A 26,125-nucleotide genomic window follows, 5' to 3' on the forward strand; every position below is an offset into this window, starting at 1 on the left:
AGACAGTTTTGTATCAGCCTTCCCCCAAAAAGCACAGGCAGCTTGGCTGGAGTATGTGGGGAAAATCAAGTGTTTGACACTTCCTTCACAATCTGGGTTTCTGAAAGTTTGGGGCTGTTTTTTCCAACCAGAAAATTAGAAAAGAGACAAGCTTGAAATGTGACCTCGTTTCCCCCTCCCCTTGTTATTTTGACAGACTAATTAAAACAGTTGAGTCATTTGCTTGAAATGGCAACTATAGAAAATATGATGTATCAGATTTTGTAAAGAAACATCACTCCAGGTTTTCAATTCTTTGAATCAGTTAGACCTTTACTTGTCTGACATCTCTGCAGATTTTATCACTGCCTTCCCTTATAACCTGAATCAGTCATGGGTGGAATCTTTTTTTTATTTTCCTCTTCATATCTATGAGAAAGAATTATCAATAAACCTTCATGATTTCTCCAAATTTTTTACTGCCAAGTCCAGGATGCTGAGGTGTTGGAGGTAAGTTCTGTGCAGTAGTGTGCACATGCTGATACAGGAATTTTATGGGATAAAGAATTCCTTTAAAAAAAAAAATTGCCTTAATATCGAGTTTAATACTTGTGGGTTCTATACAGGCCTACTTTGGAATAACATAATAGGATTATTTCTTAACCTTCCTGCTAACTAATAGAGTTTTACAGGGTTTATCCACCAGAGCTGTTGAAATCTACTGTCTTAAGCAGCAGTCAGATTCCTTCTTAATTTGTTTTTTTGCCTGCCAACAGTAAATAGCATTTACAGCACCTCATGATGGGCAGTCACCCTGTCCATGCTGCCCTTAGCTGCATCAGGGATGTGGAAATGCTCATCCCTGCATCAGGGATGTGGAAATGCCCCTCTTCTTCTGGAAGAAGAGCCCACCAAGAGAAGCGAAGTGTTTTCAATGCCAGGATCACCTTGCCAGCTCACAAAAGCAAGCAAACAGAACAAGACAATTTGCTAAGTAGGATCCCTCAGTTACTGAATGACTTGCAGGCAGCTTTACCTGCAGAATGTAATGTCCTTACAGGGCTTGTGTCCTTGCCTCCAGTTTTTACTTTCTGTCACAATAATTTTGATAACTTTTTAGACAGAACACTCTCACTGTGGGCAGTGAGTAGGCACTCACTGAACTTGAAAAAATAAAAGCAGCTTTTCTTTTCCCATGCTCTCTCCAGCTGGCTGCTGGTCTGCTCCTGGGTGAGTCCTGTCCATCCTCCTGGTTACCTGTCTCCCTGCCCTGTCACCACACAGGACTATTTCTTGAAATCACTTAGATTTAAAGGTCCCACTTTCAACGGTGCTGCCTGATGCCCTGCACCATGGAGGAGATAAAAAATGAACAACTGCCCTTATCATGCCCTTGTTTTCTGTTGAGGCATCAGGACCTCAGGCCTTGATGAAAAGAGGAAGAGAATTGGGCATTTATCTTTCCTGGCCTGAAGCAAAGCCCCTCATCTCTCTTTCCATTCTGCAGCATTAGTTGTTATCCTGGATTCTCACTGACACATACAGGTGTTGAAATTAAAGAGGTTTTTCTGGACTCAGCCTCTGTCTCTGGCACTGCACAGAATCAGGGAAGGTTTCTGCTGGAACACAGATTGCTCTGTGGCTGTTCCAGCTCGTCTGCTTTCACTCAGGGATTATGAACAATCACAGTTGTTCATTTTCTCAAATAGCTTGGGTTTTTTAAGATAACAATATCTCCTAACTCCATTAAAGGCAGACGATGGCCCTGGCAGTGGCTGAGCAGTTCCCTGGAGTGCAGGAATGTTGGGAAGCAGCAGAGTCACCTGTAGACATTGGCTCAGGGTTATTGTGGAACAAGATGGGCAATGGAAGTAAAGAGGAGTTAAATTTGTCCCCCAGTGTCTGCAGTGACCAGAGGGGTGTGCAGGGGGCTGGCACCACACAGAAATCATGGGCAGTTTGGCAGTGGTGGGACAAGCAGCAGTGGATCAGCTCAGCAGGGGTGCACTGGTGACGTTCCTGCACAAAGAAACTGCTCTTCTGTCTTATCAGTGCTCAGGAGACATGGCCCAGCCTTGTCCAGGAGGGTTCCCTGTCCCCAGCACAGCCATCCTGACATCCTTGCAGGGGTTCTGGCAGGAGCTGTTTGATTCTGAGGCTTTAACCCATTCAAATGCAGCCAGTTTTGCTGGAGACTGATTTATGAAGTATTTATTAAGCTTTACCTGTGTGACACCTCGGTCTGGGGGAGAGATCTCTCCAGACACCCTTCAGGAGGGACACTGACACAGATGGAAGAGTGGCTTCAATACTTCAGGCAGAGCATTTTAGAAGTGGGGGAGCTGAGTCTTGCAGTAGGAACCACTACCATAAGGTACTAAGGCAGTGTGATTGCACTTAGGAGAACAAGAAAATGAGAGGGAGGTGTAGGCAAGTGGCACTCGGGGCTTAAAGGATCAATTTGTACCAAAAAACATCAAAATTCACACCTTTGCACAATCCTCCATGAGTCTGTGATCACTGAGGTGCAAAAGTCTTCACAAAAAACACAGCAAGATGGAGTTCTTACTCCTGCCCCATAGATAATTTCACTCATAATTAGGTGACCTGCTAAATGCAGTCTAAGGACTCGTAGGGTCATGGACATGAGATTTTTCCTTTACTAAAAAAAAAAACCTCTTGAAATAATTTAAAAATAAAAGACAAACCCATATTTTATCAAAGGCATAAGAGGAAAATATGCAAAATTCTCTTTTACCAGCTTCCATGAGACTTTTGTGAGGTTTGCTAGTTTAGGGAATATTATAAAAATAAAATAATTTTCAGAATAGGAAGGAGCCTTCACCACTCTGCATGACTGGAGGGATCTGTGTGGCCTCACGTGCCACTCCAGGGAGCACAAAGAGAATTTTTAATGAAGTCTTAATCTCTACCCTGATGTGAAATCCTCTCTGGACGTGTTTCCTTTGATTACAGACCCAAGTGCCTGTAAGAAATGGTAGTTAGAAAGCAGCACTGTGTTTACATCTCATGAGACAACCTGACTGGTTTCAGGAATAAGTTCTCCAAGGTTTTAAAAAACTTCTCTTTTGTGTTTGTGGGTTTTGGGAGATTTTTGTTTTGGTTTAGTTTTTTGGTTTGGTTTTTCATTTGTTTTGGTTTTGGGCTGGGTTTTTTCTTGGTTTTGGTTATGTTTGTTTGGGTTCGTTTGGGGATTTTTCCCTCCTTTTTAATCTGAATCTAGAAGTCACATCCCTGTGTTACAAACACAATTCATGTCATAAACCTCAGCTGGTAACATCTTTAATCAAACTCACTGACATGAGGTGTTTTATCTGGTAATTCATCCTCAGCAGCTCTGGAAAGGCAGTATGGTCTATGAGCTCTTTTATACTCCCAAATTCCAGAAAAAACTTGAGTCCTGCCCCAAGCCCTGAGTGTTGCCTTGCTCTGTGACACTGGACAAACCAATTGCTCTGTTCAGATCTTATGTTCTCTGACATGTGGCCACATCCTAAGAGTGCTGAGAGAAGGGTCTGATGTAGGCTGATAAACAACAGGAAAGTGCAAGAGGCCCCAAAGCAGAGGAACTTCATGACTTAAGGCAGCCGGGGCAGAGCTCCAACAGACCAAACCGTGAGGAATTTGATTTTATGTGTTTCCAAGTCATGTAGGTCTGAAAATATGGTGTGAAAATGCAGAGTGAGAGTGAGTCCATGAACTAGATGATTATAAACTGCTCAGGAGGTAATTCTGACTTTATAGAACTCCCTAGAACAATGACTTCTTCGGGTTTCCCCATAGAATAAGTTGAAATTTTTAAGCAGTATTTGCTCCATAGATACAAAAAAAATTGCTTCTGAAATTACTTTGATGTACACTGAGTTTTATCTACTTCTGTTGGGCTATGGAATAGTTTTTTCTGTGTTATCTGTTGTCATCTTTCTGATGTACTGAGATTTGTATTAGCCTGTTTCCCAACATTCTGAGGAGGAGATAAATAAATGCCTGTAACTCTGAAAGTGAATGCAGAGTGATAACAAAAGAATATGCCTTCAAAAATGATGGATTACCATAAGAATGTGCATGTTTGCTGTTGTAGGTATAAACCAGCCTCATAAATTTACTATCAAGACAAGAATCTACCACAAAGATGTTTGAGCCCTTCCTCTCCTTTCAAAAAAAATTTTTGATTAATATGGAAATACTTGATTTGATTAATATGGAAATTTATGAGTTCTAGTCCAGAGAAAGCTGATGCTGTAACTGGAGGAGGCAAGGATGTTTGTCCTGCTGAAAGAACCCAGCTCACAGGGGAAGGGATTATAGGATTTGCTATGAACAGTCCTGGGTTGAAGAACAAGTCCCTTGTTGTAAACTTGTAATGTTTTAACCAAAAAAAATTGCTACCCCACCTGTGGTTTTTTTGTGGTACATTGTGTTTGAGTAGGTTTATTTTACTGTCAGTACTGATTCTGTGTAGTTTGTATTTTGGGGGTCATTTGTGAGTAATTTCTCCTTAGAGACAAAACCCTAAGTTTGCTCCTTTGGTTAAAAAAAAAAAAAAAAAAAAAAAAAAAAAAAAAGAACATTTAGAATATGAAGCTATGAATGTAGCTCTGTGTGTATCCTGTTTAGGAACACATTGATTTACAGTAACTATAATCTTATATTTGGGGTCTGGAGTGCCAATATTAAAGAAAATCCATCATGATGACAATGTAATAAATGTAATATGCATGTTGAAATGAAAAATATAATTCATTTTGATAAGCCTTATATATCCCATATAACTGTGTTCTTTGAGGAACATTCTCCCTGTTCTCTTTCTCTCTCTTAATATATGTCTAAAGTCTTTTCCTTATGTCTTTCCTACCTAGCATCACCCTCTCCTTGTTCATTTTCTGTCCAAAGCAAAACCCTTCAGAGCAAATCTATGTTGAATTCCTACTACTCAGGTACTAGTGCCAGACTTTTCTTTCATTCCTAAATTTTCTTTGCTTTTGTACATTACCCAATATAACCTATAATAGATCGAGGCTCCTGAGTGTGAGACACAGCTAACCTTGTTTTCATTTTCTGTAACTTTTCTTTTCCTGTTGATCCTCTGTTGATTTCCATTGATCCCTGTCGTGTGGGTGAACGGAATTCCATCCCAAAGTTTCATCAGACACCGTCCCATCGACCACGCTGTTAGGTAAGAGGACAGGTATGGTGTGCTGGGCTGAGCTGGAGAGCAAACACACTCTCTTTGTCATGAGAATAACTCTGTCAAGTGGTTGGCTTCCAAAACTCAGAGCTGATCCTGTGGTCGTGTGTTAATCAGAAAACTTTTGGTTCATTCATGTTTTGTTATTGCTGTTAATGGCTTTCAAAGGAAAGAAACATTCACAGAATTAAGGTTTAGTCATTTTTTAAGTGTATGTTGTTTCTGTTCATTAATATTTGGGGTTCTAGGCCACATTCCCACACTCTGCCTTGCCTTAGGTTTGGTTCTGATTTCTGCAGGGGGCTGTGCCTGTGCAGCTGATACAGAACCACAGAGCAGTTTGGGTTGGAAGGGACCTTTAAAGGCTCTCTGGGCCAATCCCCTGCCATGGGCAGGATTTCCTACAGACCAGATTGATCAGAGCCCCATTCCAGCCTGACCCAGAACGTTTCCAGGCGTGGGGCATCTTCCACCCCTCTGGGAAACCTGTGCCAGTGCCTCACCACCCTTTTTATATAAAGTTTCTTCTTTGTATCTGGTCTGAATTACCCTGTTCCCATGTAAAACCACCCCCCTGTGCTGTATGTGAGGCTGGGCTGTACCTGCCTCAAGGGCTGCAAACTGAAGTGAGGATTTTGCATGTCTGCCTGCAATTTTGGGTAAAGTTACATGTATAAAGGTTATTTGGAGTTTGGCTGGGTTTTGGGAAGTGGCTCCAGCTGATTCTGTGTATGCTTTCAGGCACTCAGGTATGGATTTGAGAGGATAACAATCAGGCAGGTCCTGAGAGGCAGAGGCTGTTCTGTGGCTGTAAAAGATATCAGAAATAAATTCTTCCCCGTGAGGGTGCTGAGGCCCTGGCACAGGGTGCCCAGAGCAGCTCTGGCTGCCCCTGGATCCCTGGCAGTGCCCAAGGCCAGGCTGGACAGGGCTTGGAGCAGCCTGGGACAGTGGGAGGTGTCCCTGCCCATGGCAGGGGGTGGAACTGGATGGTCTTTCAGTTCCCTTCCAACCCAAACCACTCTGATTCTCTGATTTATGAACTTCTCTGCTGTGGAGCAGAAAGATGATGTGTGGCTGATCAGAATCTGCCGGTGGGATTTATCATTTAGGATTATCTGCAGTAAATGTTCCTTGCAGACACAGTAATCTTCCATGACTGCTTCAAACATCACTCAGGACACGTGGAAGGGCCACAGTTAGACCAGGGAGAAATGACAGCCAGTGGCTGTTCCTTGGTTTGCAGCCTGGCACAGAGGCTTGGAGGGGCTGCTACAACATACACACCCTTCCTGCTGCCTGCCAAAATGCTGATGGCAAGGGATGAGGCCTCTGAATGGGGTGGGGAAGGAAAGGAGTCCATTTCTCTGAAGGTTTGTTCTCATTTCCCAGACACTCAGTGTCGTCAACAGAAAAGCCTGAATGCAGGCTATGCTTTTTCTCTTGGCTGTGCTTCAAAACCAAGCCCCTGACCTGCAGTTTGATGGAAGGTATCAGACTCTCTCAGTCTCGTGTTTGACATCTGGGAGAACCTGGCCGTTCTTTGGGGGGCTGTTTTCTCCCCTCTGCCCTGATGGAATGACGATGTGAACTGCACTTTGGTATTCTGGAACTCAAGGAGCAATGAACAGGTTCTCTCTGTGCTTCTCCTGGCAAAGCAAAAGCCCCCAAAACTTCTAAACCCCCAAATTTTACAGATGAACAAGAGGAAATAGGAATCTAATCAGCCTTGTGCTTATGTATTCAAAACCATTTCAATTTTTTACTAAGCACTATATCTGAGTAAGGATTGATATCCCTGTTTTACACTTGGGAAGTTAAGTATAGAGCACTTTTAAGACATGAATTACACAGGCTGGTCACTGTCCCAGTTCCACCTGAATTTAACAGCCTGTGAAACAGCCCCTGACACTGGAGAAATTTCAATCTTGTGGCTTGCAGACAAATTAAAACCTTGGCAATCTGGTTTCTCAGACAAATCCATCAGATTGTTGGATGTTGCTGTATGAGCAAAATAAGTTTAATTTTTGGTGTTTATTAATATTAATTCCCAGGGAAGAAAAACATATCTTGAAAAGGGATCAGTCACTCTGCTACCAATATCTGTACCAGCAATTCCGTACTGTTGGTTTCCATCTCTTATGCTTTCTGCTAATAAATGTTCTATATTTGCAGTACTGCATAGCTCCCTAGGCTTGGCTGTAACATGTAAGATACAGGAGATTTGTGATTTGCCTCTATCCCAATTCCTGATTAATGCTTTTTATTAATGTTTTTAGTGAAGTCATTTTCTCTTCCAGTTGTGGACAACTCTGGATTTTAAATGTTTTGCTCAAACATCTTCACTAGAAAAGGGAATATCTAACATTAAAAAATAAATGAGGTAGATTTCCACTTGAAGATGAGGTAGCACAACCTTAGGGATTATTTTTGGGGAAAGATTCATGTCCAGTATCTCTGGAAGATCTTCAGGAGGTCTCATCAGGGCAGTCACTTCAGGGGAACTAGCATGTCCTTACTTTGCATCTGTTGGCATCTTCTGGCAGCAGGAAGGGACATTCGGCCTTGTTCTTATTCCAGCTGCTCATGAGGATCCTCACAATAGTCCCCACCCTCCAGAGAGGGCAGGGCTTTTAGTGCCTTGCAGATGGGCACAGCAAGCAAAGAGAGCTCTCTGACACAAGATCTCAGACAAAAAACTGGCTGTGCTAGGAAAGACATAGAAATTTTCCATGGGTTTTAGATGTCTGTAGCTTTTTTGCCCACTCCTGATCAGTCTGCTGTGTGTACATCCCCAACCTAGTTTGAATAGCTCAAAGATATTAAACCAGTATTGCAGTTTGGCAGGTGCCTCTGTCACTGACTTCTTAATTTGTGGGATGAGTTCTTTTTCTGCAATGGATGCTCAAAAATTCAGTGGTTTGACCTGCTCAGTTGCATCAGAAGCCTCTTAGCCCAAGTCAGCCTCTAATAAGGAGCTGTGGGAGAAGTTTTCCCAGCACTTCTCTGTGCTGAGGTTGGCCAGGAGCAGAGTGAGCAACGAAGACCTTTGTAGGCTGACATTGAGCTGAATTTCTCTTACATTTCTTCCTGCCTGCAGAACTGGAAAACCCTCTCTTCCAGTCTTTACTGGCCTGTAGTTTCATGTGCTATTTTGAAGGTTCCGTTGTTTTCCAGATGTAACTGAATTTCTCTGGAGGGTGGGTTGATCTGACAGCCTCTTTTCACCGAGGAGGCAAAGAGAGATTTGACTTGGTGAGGTCCACACATCCAAAGAGCTTCACAGTTACATCTGTACCAAATAATCCCAAATCATTGCCCAACTCACCAAAGCATCTTCTTTGCATCTATAATGGGATTTTCTTCTATACTATCTGATGGAAAAAATGTATATAATAGTTTCTGTAAGATCAGAATACACTTATGTAAGAATACACTTAAAATATTGAATACTCTAATATTCTTATTAGAATACTCTTATGAGATTAGAATACTCTTATGCTTAACCAAGAAATTCTTACAAAGTTGTAGAATCTAGAAAAAATTACTTACTTTTTTAAAAAGTTATGGAGGTGTGGCCTCTTTGTGGCTTTGAAATGGAAGGTGCACCCTCTGTGCTCTGTCAAGGCTGCTGTCAGAAGGCTGTGCTAAGGAATGTGCCCTTTCAGAGCTCACTTGGTATCATTAGATAAATGATGTTTTGTCTTTGGTTTGCCATACCATTGTTGGCATTGTAGATAGAATACTAGAGTTAGGTATTTATCATATAATAAAGCCTTGACACACACAAAAAAGCAAATTATTTTTCATCTTGCACCATATCCCTGGTGTAAGGGGAAGAGGTATTAGCCGTGCTCTAGTCACCCTTGGAAGATGTCAAAGAATTGACAGCCTTTGCTCTTGTGTGGAGAGACTGGCTCTGTGTGTAATTAAATCCATCACAAACACCACTCAGAAGATAATTTATTTTGTGCAAAGGGTGTCGTATCGCATCTTATCACTTGCCAAGGCTAAGAGAATAAAAAGTATAAGCAGATATGATAGCGCTGTCGTTTCAGTCCCAGGAGGAATTTGTGGACATGAAGGCAAAAGTTCTGAGAGAGGCTTCTCCACATGTAGAAGATGACACATCAGTGCAGCTTTGCTTTTAGTTGTGAGAGGCATGGGTGAGTTTTCTGGTCAGGAAACAGCGTCATACTCTGTGCCCAGATATCCATTTCTCAGTCTAGCTGTGTTTCCAAATGGTCTCTATAAAAGCATCTAACACTTTAATCCCTGAAGGTGCTCTGGATGAGCAGGAGCCCTCCCAGCAGCCTTACTGGGATGCTGCACAGGGCCCATATCATACAGAGCCACTTCCAGGTTGGCAATCTCATTTCTCAGCTGCTCTTTGTCTTATCTGCGGCATTTATGGAGAAGTTCATCAGTTTTTCTGTGGAGGCAAACATTTATTTTACTTGTCTGAGTAGCACAGAAGTTACAGAACACAAGGTGGTGTAGCAGCAGGCAAGCAATAACAACTCACTGTCAGGGCTGCTCATCAATCAAGGGAAGGTTCCACTGAATGACCTCTGCTCCAGCTCCTCCCTCTGTGCTGGACTGTTACTTCTTGGCACAATAGGACCTCAGAGTTGATTTGAGCAAGTTCATTATTGTTTCCCCAGCAAAGACACTCACAAAAAGCACCATTTCACAGGCAGGGAGAAATTGGGGATATGTGAAGTCAGCATTGTTACATTTGCCTATCTGCAGTAACTAAACACATGAGCTGAGATACCTGAGGAGTTTCCCCATCAGCCAAATTATGTAAGGGACAGGGAATCACTAATTTACTGTCTCCTACAAAATTTCAGAGTGTTAGGTGAGCTCTCAAGCTGATCACAGAATGGATTTGGTTCAAATGAACTTTAAAGCTTATCTCTTTCCACCCTCTGCCACGGGCAAGGACATTTTCCACTAGACCAGGCTCCTCCAAGCCCCATCCCACCTGGCCTTGGACACTTCCAGGGATGGGGAATCATGAAAATGCCAGCTTCCAGGATTAAAACGTCTGAGTTGGCCAAGGACATCTTAATATGGGGAGTAACTGTGTCTTTAACTGGAAAGGGTTAAACAAGCTGGCAGCACACTTTGCTGTCACAGGCTGCTGATGCTAGAAACAATCCTGTCATGAGCAGCATGTTCCCAGCCACATGCAGAATACCTGCCTTATTTACAGCTGCACAAAGAGAACTGTGGAAAATTGGAAATTGTTCTAGGAAGAAAGCCGAGCCCTGAGCAGCCTGCCTTAATGAGACTTCAGAAGCTCTCAATTGATTTACTTTATCAAAGAGAAACTGAAGAAGTGATTTGATCAGTGCCTGCATGGGTCAGGATTTCAAATGCTCAGAGGGCTCTTTAATCTAACAGAAAGTATAATAAGATTCAGTGCCTGCAATCGAAGCTAAGCAAAATCAAATTGCAATTAGGAAATGTTTAGACAGCAAGGGTAATTAACCATCGCCACAATTTTGGGGGTCAGAATGGAATCACCACCTCTTGAAATGTTTTAATTTGAATTATTTCTTGGAACCGTATTCCATCTTTGGAATGCAGTGAAATATGGTGTGTGTTCCTATCAAAAGCACAAGAACATATGACTGGGATAAATGTGCATATGAAATATAATTTTAAAAAACTCCAGATGCATGATCCTGTACATTTAGTAGTTTCTGAGCATTAGAGTGGTTTATTTCATGCAAACTTCCCATTTAAAATCTCGCTATTTTCCTGTTTTGCTTTTCTCACTGAAAACTCACCAAAGGCACACATGCTCTATAGGTACTGCCAAAAATTTAATGGAAAGTCTTGGCCAGTTTGTCCTGCAAAGTCATCCTCATTTGCAGGGGACTAGGGACATGTTTGTGAGAAGCAGACAGAGAAAAGGGACTGTGGAAAATTACTTTAATTTGCCTTTAGTGCAACAATTAAAGGAGCAGCCTGACTTTGCTGGAATCTTTGTTGTCTTTCCCAGTAATAATGGTGCCAAAAGGAATGAGATGTGCATTATAGCTGCAAACAGAAGGAAAAGCAAAGCCTGTTTGCCAGCCCCCCAAAGACTCTTCTGATTTACTGTCCTAGTGAGAGATCACCTCCCCTTGGCTGCCACCTCCTCTCCCACCTGCGTTTTGAATTGCTCACAGAATTGCTGCAAACACATCCTGAGAGGTGCCCGCCCTGCTGAGCTCCTCGTTCCCCTGCTTAGCTCCACACTCGTGGGGTGATTAGATGGAGAGGGGGCAATGTGTGACTTGCATCAGGCTTTATTAACAGAACATGAAAGCATTAAGCTGAGCTCACAACAGAGCAATTTGTGTCCAGAAAAGCCCTTCTGATTTTTTTTGGCCCTGATAAAATGCTGGTGGGAGCAACTGAGAGTCCAGAGCTGCTGCTGTTGTTGGGGTTGGGATTTTTTTGCAGGTAGCAGAGGTGCTGTGCAAGATGTCTTCATCACACAGGGCTGGAGGAGTTGTTGGCCTGAACAGTTTCAGCTGTCCCAGGGTGGAGAGGGAGGTGACCCACATTGTGTGAGGCTTTTCTTTGACTGGGTGAGGGACACAAATGGTGGTGACACAGATCACACTTTGCGTTCTTCCCTGTGAGGGTGGGCAGGCCCTGGCACAGAGAAGCTGTGGCTGCCCCTGGGTCCCTGGCAGTGTCCAAGGCCAGGCTGGACAGAGCTTGGAGCAGCCTGGGACAGTGAAACAAGATGATCCCTTCCAAGCCCAAACCATTCTGTGCTTCTGTGCCACAAGAGCTGTTCCTACAATCAGTGGGATTTGCACCCATATTTATCTCATTGACCAGAGAGACTGTTGTCCCTATGGACTCAAAGGCCAGAGACAGACCCCTCTTTACTGCTGAGCACCTTCTTCTAGTCCCAGCTCCACACCATGAGTGCCTACCTTAAGGGAAGTAACTCTGGAAAGAAGAGGCCACCACTTTCCTGCCTCTCACCTCTCCGTGTGACACATCTCTCTGAGAAGAGAGCCAAGCACACAGAATTAAAGGAACTGATGAAGAGAGAAATTAGTAATTGCCTGCAGAGGAGCTGGCTGATCTGAGCTCCATTTTACAAGTCGCCTGTGCTCTGCGTGTGCCCTGCCCGAATTAGCACCAGAACCACACATTAGTTTTAAGACTCCCTCTCGAATTGGGATCTCATAATGTTTTTTAATTGGGGCTGATAAAAATGTGGCATTACTTGCAGGTTCCTCCGAGAAGCCAGTTGTGAAATTGGGTTTGTATTAAACCTAATGATGGAAAATTAAGCATAGTACGTCTGTCGGAAATGGTCCGCGATAAAAATCTTCTCCTTTTCATTACAGGAGGTTAATAGGGAATAGGGGAGCAAAGATGCACTGGGAAACCAATCCAACTAGGGGAATTAATAAGCCTTGAAATTCCCTCTGTTCAGAGTTCTCACACTGTCATTAGCAAGAGCATTAGGGATGATTATACAAATGCTTTGGATGTTACTCTTCCTTAAATCCCAAATTTATTCACATTCTGTGTGTGAGGGTTGCTTTGCTTGAGCCATAGTTCTGTAAATCTCTGAACATCCTGGGAGTGTGACTGTGTTTATGAGAACCTGGGAGTCAGAAATCCTGAAATTCAGGAGTCTAATCTTCAGAGCAGATGATCACTGTGCTGATTTATTTCAGAGGAGCAGGCTGTCTTCAGCATCTCTGATAATTCACCCCCTAGATGTGTTTATGTCCCACTGGTGATCAGCTTGCCCTGCAGCAGTGTCCACTGCTGGCATTCCTGTCTCCTCTTGAAGCTACCAAACAGAGCATATCCCTGCTTTCACAGCTTCCCAATACCTAATAATAAACCAGCTGAAGTCTGTTTGTCACGTCTGTGCTTTGCCAGCTGCTGAGGATGCAGTGGGGTGCCTTCAGCTCTCTGTTCCTGCCCACCTTTGCAGGAGGGGACAGCCCCTGCCCAAGCACCACAGTGGTTTCTCAAGCAGAGTAATGTTTATAAGAGCATTCCAAGACTATTTCTGCTTCACAGAAATCACCCTGAAATTGCAATTTGATTTATTTATTCTTTATCCCTTTAAAAACATGGCCATAGTGCTGCTCTCGAGAGGTGGTGTTTCAGCTCTTTGTCACTGAGCTTGCTGTAAGAAAGAAACGCTGTGTGTGGAAGCTCAGGGGGGTTTTGTGAACAATCTGAGGGAGGTGCATTTTCTGTTTGCTAATACCTTGGTTTGGGCAAGGCCAGAAAGAATTGATGCAGGTTTTATGTGTGAAAGGAGCTGAGCATCTCAGATCCTTGCAATCATAGGAAAAAAAAAAAAACAATGCTATATTTGGTCAGCTACTTAAATTTGGACAGCTCTGCTAGATAAGTCATTGAATTTTTCATTAAGTCTGAGTTCCTGTTGTTAAAGATTGTTACAGTCAATTGTTTGGTTATTGAAGTTATTATTTAAGTTCTTTTCTGTTAGTTCACGGGGAATATTTTGTTGTTCATACAGTTTTCCTGGGGATATGAGGTTGCAATTCCATCTGCATAGTGATAGATTTCTTTAAATCTACTTCTTTCAAAAAAACCACCCCATTTTCTATTAAGTTTACATATCTGAAATTTAAATTTCTGCACACAAGATAACTATATTTTTTCTGTTTTTTTTTTTTTTTTTCTGTTTTTTTCCTGATGATATTACATCCTTGTCATTGACATACAAAATTTTCGGCCTGAACTGGCAGAGCAGTTGAATTTGCCTCAGCATCCTGACTTATTTGAAATGCTAATCATTTGCTTGCTGTTCACTTGGGTCCCTCTAAGTTATCTCATGCTGTACACCCCAAATCCTGCCTGAATCTCTTGCTCATCTGTATGTATCTCTGAGCTGTGCTCTTGGCAGGTTTGGGAAGGCAGGAGCTACACGGCTCTGTTGGAGTTTCTGTGGGAAGCTCACCCTTGATGTGCCATATCCTTGTTAACCTGGCTGGCTGCTCACTCTCTTCCTGTCTTTTGGGGTCTGTCTGCTTGACACAAAAATATATTCAAGGGTGATTTAGTCTTTCTAAGCATTTTAGATGAGTGTGTGTTTTCTGTTCATTTCTTTACTTCCTTTTGCCCGCACCAGCTAGTGGAGTGGTGTTAAATAAACAGAGGGAGGAAGAAACTGGTGTCTTGGTTTGGGAAGACAGGTGTCTGCCAGGGAAAGCTGGAGTTGTCCTTGGAATGGAAAATGTAAACCCCCTCCCTCCAAATTATTATAATTTTGCAATTAAGGGGCTTTCAGGCAAAGATTTGGGAATAGGAATAACAGTTCTTTACTAGGAAAATTAAGAATACAAATGTAGTAGTGCAAAAAAAAAAAAAAAAAAAAAGCAAACAAAAAACCAAAAATCCTAGAAACCCTAAGAGAGTCAGAAATAGAACCTGACACCCTGTTGGTCAGGGTGTTGGGAGCAGTCCAGTTAAGTCCTCCTGGGGTGGCAGATGTGGTTCTGTTGGGGTAGAGATGATCTTGTAGAAAAGGGTCCAGTATTCCTTCAGGAATTCAGTGGCAAAGAGAATACCTGGTGTTCTGAATCCCAGGTTTGATCCAGGTGGGAATGCTGGGCTCCTCCCCCTGGGTGGAGCCTCTCCCAGTGGGATGCTGGAATTGTCTCAGGCCTGCAGTGAGCCTGGCTGGCCCATGAACAGCAGATACCCCTGGAGGGAGGATGGGTCCTGGAAGGGATAAAGAACACTGCCCCAGCTGGTTTAACAGCTGCCCATGAACAGAAGGCACACTCCCCTCCACCTGGAGTTATGAGGAATGGGTTATACAAGAGATAAAGAAAACACCTCCCCAATCAGTTTCAACAGACAGAAAAATAGAATAAACTTTTTTTTTTTGTTATATAACCCAAGACAACTGGAAATCTCAGGTAGCTGAGAGCTTGCTGTGCCTCCTGTCTCTCCAACAGACAGCAGCCACGGGGAGCTGGCCCAGCCCACGCTGACCATCCAGACTCACCCGTACCGCAGCTGCGAGCCCGTGGAGATGTCCTACCCCCGGGGACAGTTCCAGCCCGCCATCCGAGTGGCTGACCTGCTGCAGCACATCACACAGATGAAGAGGGGACAGGGCTACGGCTTCAAGGAGGAGTATGAGGTGAGAGGAGCCTTCCTTCACGGGTCTGAGAAGGGAAGTTGCACTCATGAGAGGTAGAAGCTTGGGAGAGGAGAGTAGCTGATTTTGAGAGCTTCTTTTCCTTAATTCACCTTCTTAATCCTTTTCTTTCTGATTTGGGTTTTGAGGGCAGGATTTTGCAGCCCAATCAGTCTTTGGAGGCCCTTTATTCCAAAACCCCTTCCTTTTCTCTCAGCCTGGTTTCAAGGAAACATCCATAATGAAGGGACTGTGGGACTGTTCACTACAGCAGCAAGTGGGTGACACTGTGCTCATCCCTCTGTCCATAAAGAACAGACAGTAAATACTCAACAAGTGCTGAACCCAGCACTGGACATGCAGTCCCACAGCCCCTTCCTTATCCATGTTTGCTGGGAGTACTGTGAGCCAGGCTGGGAAAAAAGGAATGGGTTTTGCCTGTGCTTTTTGGGAGCTCCAAGTCCTCTCTCATAATTGATCATATCAAATCACAGTGCAATGACCTGAATGCTCAATTTTCAAGCCAAGGGCAGGTATTTGTGTAGCTTAAATGGAGGTGAAATTTTCTAATATGATCAGATCTCTGGGCTTGGCTGACATCCTCTACCAACTCCATGTGGGAAGTAAAGGGTAAGCTGGAAAAATGAAAGCTGACCTCTTTCCCCTCACCTCTTCCCCCTGCAAGCTGGAACGACCAGGAATTTAATCCACATGACCAGAAGACATGATGTTGGGGTTGATTTGGAAGAGGAAAACACATTTAGAGCAGAGCAAACAGAAGAGGGAAACAGCATCAAACATATGTGAGACTCAGCTCTAGCAAGTGATAATTATAATGAATGTAGTAAGCTCGTGGGAAGGCAACAAGGAATTAATATGCATAGTGGCATTAAAACTATTTAAAAATAATGTAACAGCTGTGAAAATAAGTTACTTAATGAAAACAGCTCACTTTTCCACCCTGTAAATAAGAGTCCATGGGGTTTGGGTCCTCAGTGCTGAGGTTTGCTGTCACTGAGAGCTTGTCTTTTCCTGGTCCTCACCAGGGAGCATTTTTCTAATCAGAGGGCATCAAAAACTGTCATAGCAAATGTTTCTGAAGCTGTATGCTAACCAGGTCTAGGCACTCTTGCCCCATAATCAAGTGTGCTAATTAAACTATCAATATAAAGCGCTTTGTTTAATATTTGAAAAAGGGTAATAATTCTCTGAGGAGATTTACTTAGCCCCACTTGGCCTCCATTTCCATGAGGAGTACCCAAAACTATACTGAGCTCAATTACAGATGCTCTAAGACCCAGTGCTTGATGTTCAGGAAGAAAACAGGTGCTGGCATATATGTAATTTTCTGGCGCCGGCATCGGTAATTATCAAAATAGCACATTAGCATGAAAAATGTCAATGCAACTTTCAGCTCCACGAGCTCTGCCTTCCCCAGAAAAGTGCTGTCAACAGATGTATACAGTGATGATGACATTCCTTGGATTTACATAATTTGTTTCTTTACCGGGGATGGCCTGGACAATGCCACAAACCCTCAAATCCCCTGCTGGTTCCACCCTTCCACCAATTCCAGAGTTTTCCATGGGTGGTTTGGGGGCTGGAGCATGGGCTGGAGGCAGCATTTCAGCTCCATGTAGCAGTGGGGATGATGTCAGGGAGGATGAGGACTCCTGGAAGGTGGGAGGCTTGAGCTGGCTGCCAGTGGGGGCTCAGCCTGGGATCTGCAGGAGCATGGAGCTGCAAAATTTGGTTTGCAAGACGCTTTGCAGAGCAGCTGATAAAACCTCGAGAAAGAATTTGATGTCTCTTTTAAAATGTGTTTTCAGACACTAATATCAGTGTCACCTCCAAATACGCTCTCTTTTTTTTCTTCTAAGGAGCTGATTTTCTACTTACTTTGCAAATTGATAGCATAAATTGCAGCCTGTTTAGTGACATGTTACCAAATAATTTTACTCTCATGAAAAATCACTTTGAACGGAGCATATCAGTCACACATGACAATCTCTTATCTCTGTGCCTTCCCATCTCCGCCGAGTAGCCTGGAAATTGCATTCCATATTTGTTTAAAGGATGCCTGCACCTACACGTTGGAGCACAAGCAGCTCATTTTGCTGAGGGCATCTAGAAAAATATTCCTGGTAGCTCCAGGCGGAGCTGAGAAGCGGGATGGGATTGTGTGTGAGGGGTATCAGTGCTGGTGTGAAATGAGTGTTAACTGGGTGTGAATAATGGGAGGATCTGTCAGCACTCCCGTGTCTCTGTTATTTTGGGGCTGCCTGCTGCACCTGAGGGCAAAGTGTGACTTTGGGCCTTTTTGGCTGCTGCTTCTGTTCAGTGATAAAACAAGTGGAACAGAAGAGAAAAATCTGTCAGTGGCACGGGGTGTGGATGGCACCGTTTGGGGCTGGGAATAGCCATAAACATTTAAACACGACACATTTAAATGTCACCAGTTCCTTTTCCAGAACATACCAGCTCTGATTTGTTGGGAGCTGGGGGACCAGTCCCACAGACTTATTGCGAGCACCAATTACTGGCTAAGGAGATAATAAGCTTAATTATCCAAACTCATTTTCCATTATGATTTAGGATGTCACTAATGCACATTCTCCTGCCGCATTACTGAGACTGTTATTTTAGATTTTGTGTCTCCTTTCCTCAAGCATCCTAGTGCTGAGAGCCTTCAGACTGTAGAATTCACCCCTGGACTGTAACCCTTTAATTTCTGCCTACACATTTTCATGTGGCCAGAAGAACATCTCTGGTGGTCTGGGCTTTGATGGGACACTGCTAAAGGAATGGCTGAAATATTTTTTTTTCAGATTACATTTTTTTAAGCCCAGGTAATTTTTAATTCTGGCTCCCAGCAGATTTGTGGGAAGAGTTTTTCCACCACTGTTGAGAAGGGGATGGCCCCAGGGAGGGGTTCAGGGCTCCATGGCAGACTTTGGGATGAACAGGAAGGCTTTGAATTGATGTCGTTGCCTTTGGCAGCCAAACTGCTGCATTGAGGTGGATCAGTGAAAGTGAAGGATTAGAGTTTTTGTATTTAAATTAAAAGCAAACAGCAAACAAACTAAATGCATCCATCCAAACTATTTATTGGCTTGCAGTGAGCCTCAGTTTAACGGGAACACTTCAGTTATGTCTGGGCCGTGATCCTTAGGAAGCTTGATTGAGATGAAGTTGGCTTTGAGAGATCTATCCTTGTAATTTCAGCTAAGATTTAGATCAATTTAGTTTAAAAAGCTTCACTGTAACCTAAATTTCACTAGTGGGAAGATATTTCAGCATAAATTTCACAAAACTTCTCTAAGACAAGTTTAGAGAGTTTTAGAAGTAGAAAAAGCCTAAAAATCAAGTATAGTTTTTTTGAACACTAAAATTCTTCTGTTACCAAGTCAAAGAGAGAAGGGGGAGAAATTCCTGTGAAAAATGGATTAAATACCAGTGCCTGAGTGATCTGTCCTGATTTAACATTGCTGATAATGCAGATAGAAACAGGACTCTTTTTACAATTATGGAGATACTTATTGAACAAAAAAAACCCCTGAAGGAACAAAGTATTAGCTGTGCTCCTCATTTTCTGGATGCAAGCCAATTATAATCCATATTCTTGTCTTTATTTTTAATGTAGATTGAATTCTTGGCGCTGCATTTTTTAGGGATCTCGTGGGCAAACTATTTGGTTTGTGCATGGAGTTACTCCAGTTTGTTCATCTGGTGTTTCTAAAAGTGGGGATATAAGGGGTGCCCCTGCAGTGGTGGTTTGTGCTCATCACCAAGCAGAGCTGTGCTCCCTCCCTTCAGAGCTGGCCAGTTCTGTGGAATGCAGGGATTTCTGTGGTATTGAATGAGATGAAAAATCCTGGACTCTTAAATCTTTGGAGGCTCTATCAGCAAATATAAAAACACCAATTTCAGTGGAGAATTGCATGTTCAAATCAAATGAAAGGATATGGTTTGTTGAAAAGGGATTTATTGGGCCTGAATATATTTTCTCTGGCCAAGATAGCTTCTCCCATGTGGAAGTCATGAGAAAGGATTTTCTTTTATTTCTTTTTCTTTTCAGATGCTCTGATTAGGTGCCTAATGACTGTTGCCATTCTCTGGTCAATCTGCTGTAATTCGATATTAGTGGAAAAATAAGGCACCTTTTTCCTCACTCTTTGAAGATGAAAATGAGCCTTCTTCACCTCTTTTCTTTCACTCAGGGATTCTTTTTTTGTTGTGTGAGTTTGTTGGTTGGGTGTTTTTCCTCAGAAGATGAGCTGCTCTTTGGAAACAAGAGTCTGCAAAGGAAATATATGTGTGATCAAAGCCCTCACCAATTACAGAGTTATTACTCTTTCTCCTGGGCTTTTGAATAGGAACTCAGTGTCCCTGTCTTTGTCAGCAGAGCTCGTGACAGTGCTGCAGTGCCTGACATTTTCTGTCCTGGAAGCCTTTGGGGGAAATTCACAGTGATCTTCTCTGCCAGGGGTTTGCTCATATTAAGTTTAATTGTAACGTCAATGTTGTAGATCCTAATTGTGTCTCTCTGCTATTGCATTCAGGCACATAATAGACCTGGGTGGCTTGTGAAGATGAATATAAATTCATTTTGTAACACTGCTGTGTCAAACTACCCACTGCTGGCTGAGGCAGATGTGATTCTCCAACGACCATGGTACAAACCCTCTGTAATCCCCAGGGATCAGAAATAATAAAACTTTCCATGATGATTTCAGTGATGTAGAATTGTGCTAGGAGGCACATCTGGGAGGAGGCAGACCCAGTCAGGCAGTTCAGGAGGGGCTGCTCTCTTCACCCGTGTTTTCTCCAAGGAGGGCAGGACCATCCTCCAGCTTTGTCCTTTGCCAACTGCTGCTTTCCAGGCTCTGCCTTGAAAATGCCTCCTGGACATGTCTCTAGGATAAAGTGGCTCATTTGAGGGTGTGCAGAATAGTTGTAGGGCTGAGCTGCAGAGAGGGTGGCACTGAGTGCTGCCAGATCCTTTCCCCCTTCCTTCCTCAACTAAAAGAGCAGATTTTAGGGAAATGGCTGTTTATTCCCATGCTTCATGAGCATGCTTTATCTGGTTTTTCCTCTCTGTCTTACACATGATCTAAAACTCTCAGCTGCTTTATCTTTCCCCAGAGAAATCCAGGGAATGGCTTGTATTGCATCACCCATTATTAACACAGAAATAGGTGAAACTACTGTATTTTCAGCTTAAATATGAAAGGCTGAGTGCTGGATTTCAACCATCTGGGTTTCCCTAGAGGTGTAGTCAAGTCAAATCTCCCCAAGCCTTGTTCTGCAGGGGAAACGAGGTTAACCTGTGACTGTGCAGCCAGAAACAAATTCCCCTGATCTTTTTAGATGCGAAGTAGCAGGAGGAAAATGATTCTTGGCTGGCAGAGGCCAAGAGATGCAAATGGTCTGTACTGAGCTCTGCTTTTCACATTAGTGAAGTGCAGGTGCCCTTTCTTCACCCACAGCCATTTCCTTGGGCACCTACTGAATTATGCAGCTCCTTCATTTTTGCCCTGCTCTTCTTCAGGCCTCTTCACCCACCTGAAGGCATTGGCCAGGTTTTTTAACCCCTGCCTTACTGTTTATTTTGCAGGCACTCCCCGAGGGGCAGACGGCGTCCTGGGATACGGCCAAGGAAGACGAGAACCGCAACAAGAACAGATATGGAAACATAATCTCCTGTAGGTGTAAATTCACATCAAACTGAGCAGCCTGTGAGGTCTTACCTGTGTGCTGTGGAGAAGGGAGTCTTTGAGAAGCTCACCAGGAGCTGGCTAACAGTGCTGAGCATTCAGTCCATTTGTTACAGGCTCTATTCCTGGCATTTATTTTATTTCATATTTTTTCAGTCCTTATTTTTCATAACATCATTGCATGATGTTACACATTTTCTACTTGCCTTGCTTCCTGCTTTAGGTGTGTAGCTTAAGGGCTAAATCCTTTTGTCACTTTTTATGTCATGATATCCCTTTTCTATCTATTTTCACTGCAAAACCCAGAGGTTCCAGTGCCACAAAAGGGAGCACTAAGGAGCTGCAGGTAGATCAGATTTTTGGCTGTGGCTCAGAGGCCAGGTTTTCTCCTTCCTTGTGGTCAGTAGCCAGTGGAGCAGTCACTGCTTGTCTCCAGAGAGCTGGCTTGAAGGATGGGGCAAGCATTACTTCTGCCTCAGGATCGTAATAAGGCAACTGAAATTGCACTAAAACTCTTTGGCTTTCTTCTTTCAGTGATCAGTTCCTGTAGATGTTATAGGATTATCAATACACAGCAGAACTGCGAGGCAGGGAAGGCTTCATAAAACCACTTAGGTCAGCTTTATTCTCCAAAGCAGGACTAAATTCACCTTCCTCATTTTTGTCAGATATTTGTGAAGCTTCTTCCAAAGCTGCTCTCCAAAACTGAGCTTTCCACAAGCTCTCCAGGCAGTTCACCAGTGTTTCATTATTCCTGGTAATGACTGGGGAGAGGAGGTGTGAGAATTAATTCGTTTCAAGGGCTGCTGAGCTGCATCAAGTTGGAGAAATCAAGCTTGAAACCATCAGAACAAGAAATCAGAATATAAATGAATGTGCCATAGATTTTCATGACTGGGAAAATCTATAGAATGCTCTAAGAGCAAAATTAAGTCATGCTGAGTGATATATTTCATACTGTATTTTTTCTTGTGTTAAAATGTATTCTTGTAGAACAAATAGATTTTACTAAAAAAAAATTTGAAAAATAAAGACAAAACCCACCAACCCCCCCCCTCCAAAACAACAAAAAACCCCAAAACCCACCTCCTTTGTAAAGAAATTTCAACTCACACATAATTACTCCTCTCTTTGAAGCTTTTAAATAAATTATTTGTGTGCCAATTTTGGAGAATTACATAGAACATATCAGTTCAGGGCTCCGTGGTAAAGATAAAGAAATCTGGAAATGAAGATTGAAGTTTGTGAGCCCTGATGTGCTCCCAGTTCTGCTGCTGGCTTCGTGTGGTTGTGAGCAGGTTGTCAAGTTCACCAGTGTTCTTTATCCATGTGGAAAATGGAATTGACAGTACTGGAATATTACAATTAGCATGGAAGTTGTCTCCCTTAATTTCAGCTCCACCTCGCTGGGAACTTTCTGTGTCCTAGTGGCAAAGAGACACCACCAGACAGAGGCTCCATTTACCTGTCCATCCAATTAACTCTAATTAAATGAGTCTAAGACAGATGAATCATCCAGCTATAAACACTGGATTGAAATGGAACTGCCATGGTATGATATGAGGAAGGAAATGTGAAAGACTTTGTTTCTCAGTATGATTTTTAGGAAGCACTTGGCATAATTCAAAAGCGGAGGTGAAAAGAGTCAAAACTGTGTGCAAAAGCTTCCATCTCATTTACGTTGAAGGTGGTCATGAAGAAAGCCTTGAACTGCAAGTGAAATGTGAGTTCAAGAAGCAAAATCAAGGAAGATAAATGGGGTGTTATCTAAAGAGAAGATGCTCACAAAGACAAATTGTTGTCTAACGAAGAGTGACGCGAGTGTTTTAGCTCTAAACATAAATACAGCAGCAGTGCAGATAGGAGGTGATGAACTTGAGTAGGGGAATGCAAAATGTAATCAGAGCTAAGGAACAAGAACCTGCACGGTGTAGTGTCAGAAAAGGAGCTCAAGTTTGAGGACTGTTGGTTGGGAAAGATTTCAGAATGCAGCTGAGAAGGTGGAGTGGGCATTCTTCTCTTCAAATATTTATCAGAACAAAGAGTTGGAGAAGGAGACAAGAGCTCTTCTAAAAGACAGCAAGGAAAATTTAGAAATACACAATAGGAAGAAGGAAAGAAGGATGCCTAAGGAAGGAGCATATCACTGATCAGATACTTTGTAAAACCATTGCAAAGTTAGCAGCTGAGAGACTGGAGCCAGACCCCACTGGTGAGTGAGTTGGGCAAACTCCCTGAGTAAAATCAGGGGCAGGATCCAGAGCAGAGGATGGGGAGCAGAACTGAGAACAGCAGGGCAGTGGTTCCCTCCAGGCAGGTCATGAAATCAGATTGTGTTCTGTGGGTACAAACTGGGCAAAGGCCTGAACAGTGGAGATGGAACACACTGGGCAGTTTTATTTACATCAGGTGTGGCTGGTGAAACCCAGAGCAGGCACTGGTTTCCTCTGTCACTTTATTTGGTAAAAGGCTGCAGGTGGCAATTAACATCATTTATTTAACCAGGGCTGCCATTTCATTACTCCTGGAACAACAAATCCCCTGCCTTTTGGGTAGTGAACTGGAAAGCCAGGTTTTGATCTGACTTCTGCAGCGGCTTCAGAAACTGGTGTTAAAATGTGGGTTTGTAAGCCCTTGCAATGAGTAGCATTGCTCAGTGAATCACAGCAGATTAGATCTTGTTTTTACAGCCTCATGGGTAAGAGCACAGCTACAGGAGTGTTTCACTGGCTCACTGCTCTCCCAGAGCTGCATTAACATCGTGTCTCTCTCTGAAAACCTAGAGCACACTGCCAGCCCCAACACCTGCTCTCCTTACATTTGCAAACCAAAGCTGCAGACCAGCCTGGGAGCTGATCTGTTCATGAAGAGGAGGGAAAAGAGAACTCAAAGAGCTCTCCCAGCCTTTTTCATGGTTCCCTCCCATCCTTAATGGCTTTTGGAGCAAGGGAAAAGCTGAGCAGTGGATTTGGGGTCTGCATGACCACAGAAATCCACTGTGGATGGTGGGAAGGTGCAGAGAGATTTACCATGCTGAAGGAAACTGTCCTGCTTGAAACATTTATTATATGAACAGAGTCCATGAGCTTTGCTCCTGCACTTTTATAAAAGCTGTAAAAACAAAGACAGTTGTGGAGATGCCAGGTTTTTCTTTAGGGGGCAAGCGTAGGCAGTGTACCCACGCATTTATGTGCTGAAGCAAAATGATTGAATTCTGCTTTAGGGCCCAGATATTGAGACCTTCAAAGAGCATGGGTAAGTGATTGTTGGAGGAGGGATGTTGAGCTGAATCTATTACAAGAGAAGAGAAAATGTCCAAAAGCTATATGGGACCTTTGGTTCTATTTGATTTCTCTTCATCTTGCCCAGGTTTAGAGCCATTACATTACAGGAGAATAAAAACTCTCAGATGAGAGCTGAGGACAAGAAGAGGTGGGATTGTGTTTTGCTTCAGCTGATGGGGAGCACTTTCTGTGCCTTTCTTCTTCCTACTGAGGCACCCCAGCTTTGAGGTCTCATGATGGCCCACTAAAAACTGTGGAGCTGGTGACAAAAAGACAGAGAAATTTGCTTTGTTTCCTTCATGCTCTGACTGCTGTATGCTTTGGGTTGGAAAGCTGTGAATTAATCAGAGAATTTGCGGGGGGAAGAGATGAAGAAGATTTCAGCTGGCACACAGGTGGAGAGCACTTCTTGCCCACAGACAGGGATAAAGCATGAAATAAATCAAACCTACATAGAATTCCAGACTGGTTTGGGTTGGAAGAGACCTCAGGGCTCATCCAGTCCCATCCCTGCATTGCAGGGACACCTTCCACTGTCCCAAATTACTCTGAGCCGCATCCATCTTGGTCTTGGACACTTCCAGACACAGCTTGTGCCACTGCCTGACATCAGTATTGGATTTAGGACAGAAATTTCCCAACTTCCAAGCATTTTTATTCCATGATTTCTTCTGTAGGGCCTAAACTCTTGCATGTCTATGTGATATCTCTGGAATTTGACCATGCCAGGGTCAGATTTATCCCACCTGATGTTACCCATGGCACAGCCCAGGGTCAGTGGGGGCAGAAAGGGGAGGACAGAGTGAGGATAAATCATCTTTTTGTCCCAGAAGTGGGCTGAATCTCAGGGGCTGTCTGTTTCCCCATTCCTGTGGGGAGCCCTGACAGGCAGTTCAGACGAGCTGTGTAATGTTTCGATGGCAAAAGTTGTGTGAGATTAATCCAGTGCTGGTGTCAAAATGAGACGTGGAGAAATTGCAATGATACTTCAAATGATCACTAATGGGAATTTTGACAGGAGTTTAAAACGGTAACAATTTTGTGCTAAAATGGGAGCACAGAGCTTTTCAGTGAAGTTCTTGTCATTTTTGAAGTCTGTTTTAAGACCAATTTTCAGTCAAACTATTCTTCATATAAATTTAGAGTTGTGCTAACTTGCAGAAGGACTGGAGTAAACAAGGAGAAATAAAACCTCCTTTTTAAATTGAAAAAAAATAAACATTTGTTAAAGTTTTTGTTTGTTTGGTTGGTTTGGTTTTTGGTTTTTTGGTTTGGTTTGGTTTGGTTTTTTGGTTTTTTGTGGTCCTGAATGCAACTTTTTTTTTTTTTTTCTGTTTTTCCCACCATTTTTAATGTTTCTTAGAGTCCATTTTCAACACACAGGGATATGATGTCTGATAAATTTAGTGAAGAGCTGAGCAACACTTTCATTTCAGTCTGCCAAGAATGTAGTGTCCTTGGCTAGAGGGGTCCAGTGGATAGAGAAGAATCAGAAATAAGTTTTAACCATTTGGAGAAGATACAATAAAGGCATTTACTGTTCCTTAAATAGCCCTTTAAAGTCTGTGGCCAAAAAAAAAAAAAAAACCTAAGTACAAGATCCTCAATATTAAGAGCATAATAATTTGCTTTTTTTAAAAAAGTCAAATCCCAAAGTTTTTTTTGTGGAAAAGAGATTTACAAGGGAACTTATATTATGAACTTTTATCCAGACTGTTCTCCTAAACTTTGGAACAAGGTTAAAGATACCATTAAGACATCATTAATATTTTGTGTG

At 42.9% G+C, this 26,125-nt stretch overlaps 1 protein-coding gene across 1 annotated transcript in view; it reads left to right on the plus strand.

Moving 5' to 3' along the window:
* PTPRT (protein tyrosine phosphatase receptor type T) overlaps nucleotides 1–26,125 on the plus strand; it is a 452,620-nt gene that overhangs the window by 395,332 nt on the left and 31,163 nt on the right. Inside the window, 4 exon segments of the mRNA XM_066331046.1 lie at nucleotides 4,860–4,937; nucleotides 5,141–5,176; nucleotides 15,163–15,350; nucleotides 20,965–21,052. Coding sequence (XP_066187143.1) covers nucleotides 4,860–4,937; nucleotides 5,141–5,176; nucleotides 15,163–15,350; nucleotides 20,965–21,052 — 390 coding nt within the window.

This window comes from Sylvia atricapilla, chromosome 16 (genome assembly GCF_009819655.1).
Source record: "Sylvia atricapilla isolate bSylAtr1 chromosome 16, bSylAtr1.pri, whole genome shotgun sequence".
Taxonomy (NCBI): Eukaryota; Metazoa; Chordata; class Aves; order Passeriformes; family Sylviidae; genus Sylvia; species Sylvia atricapilla.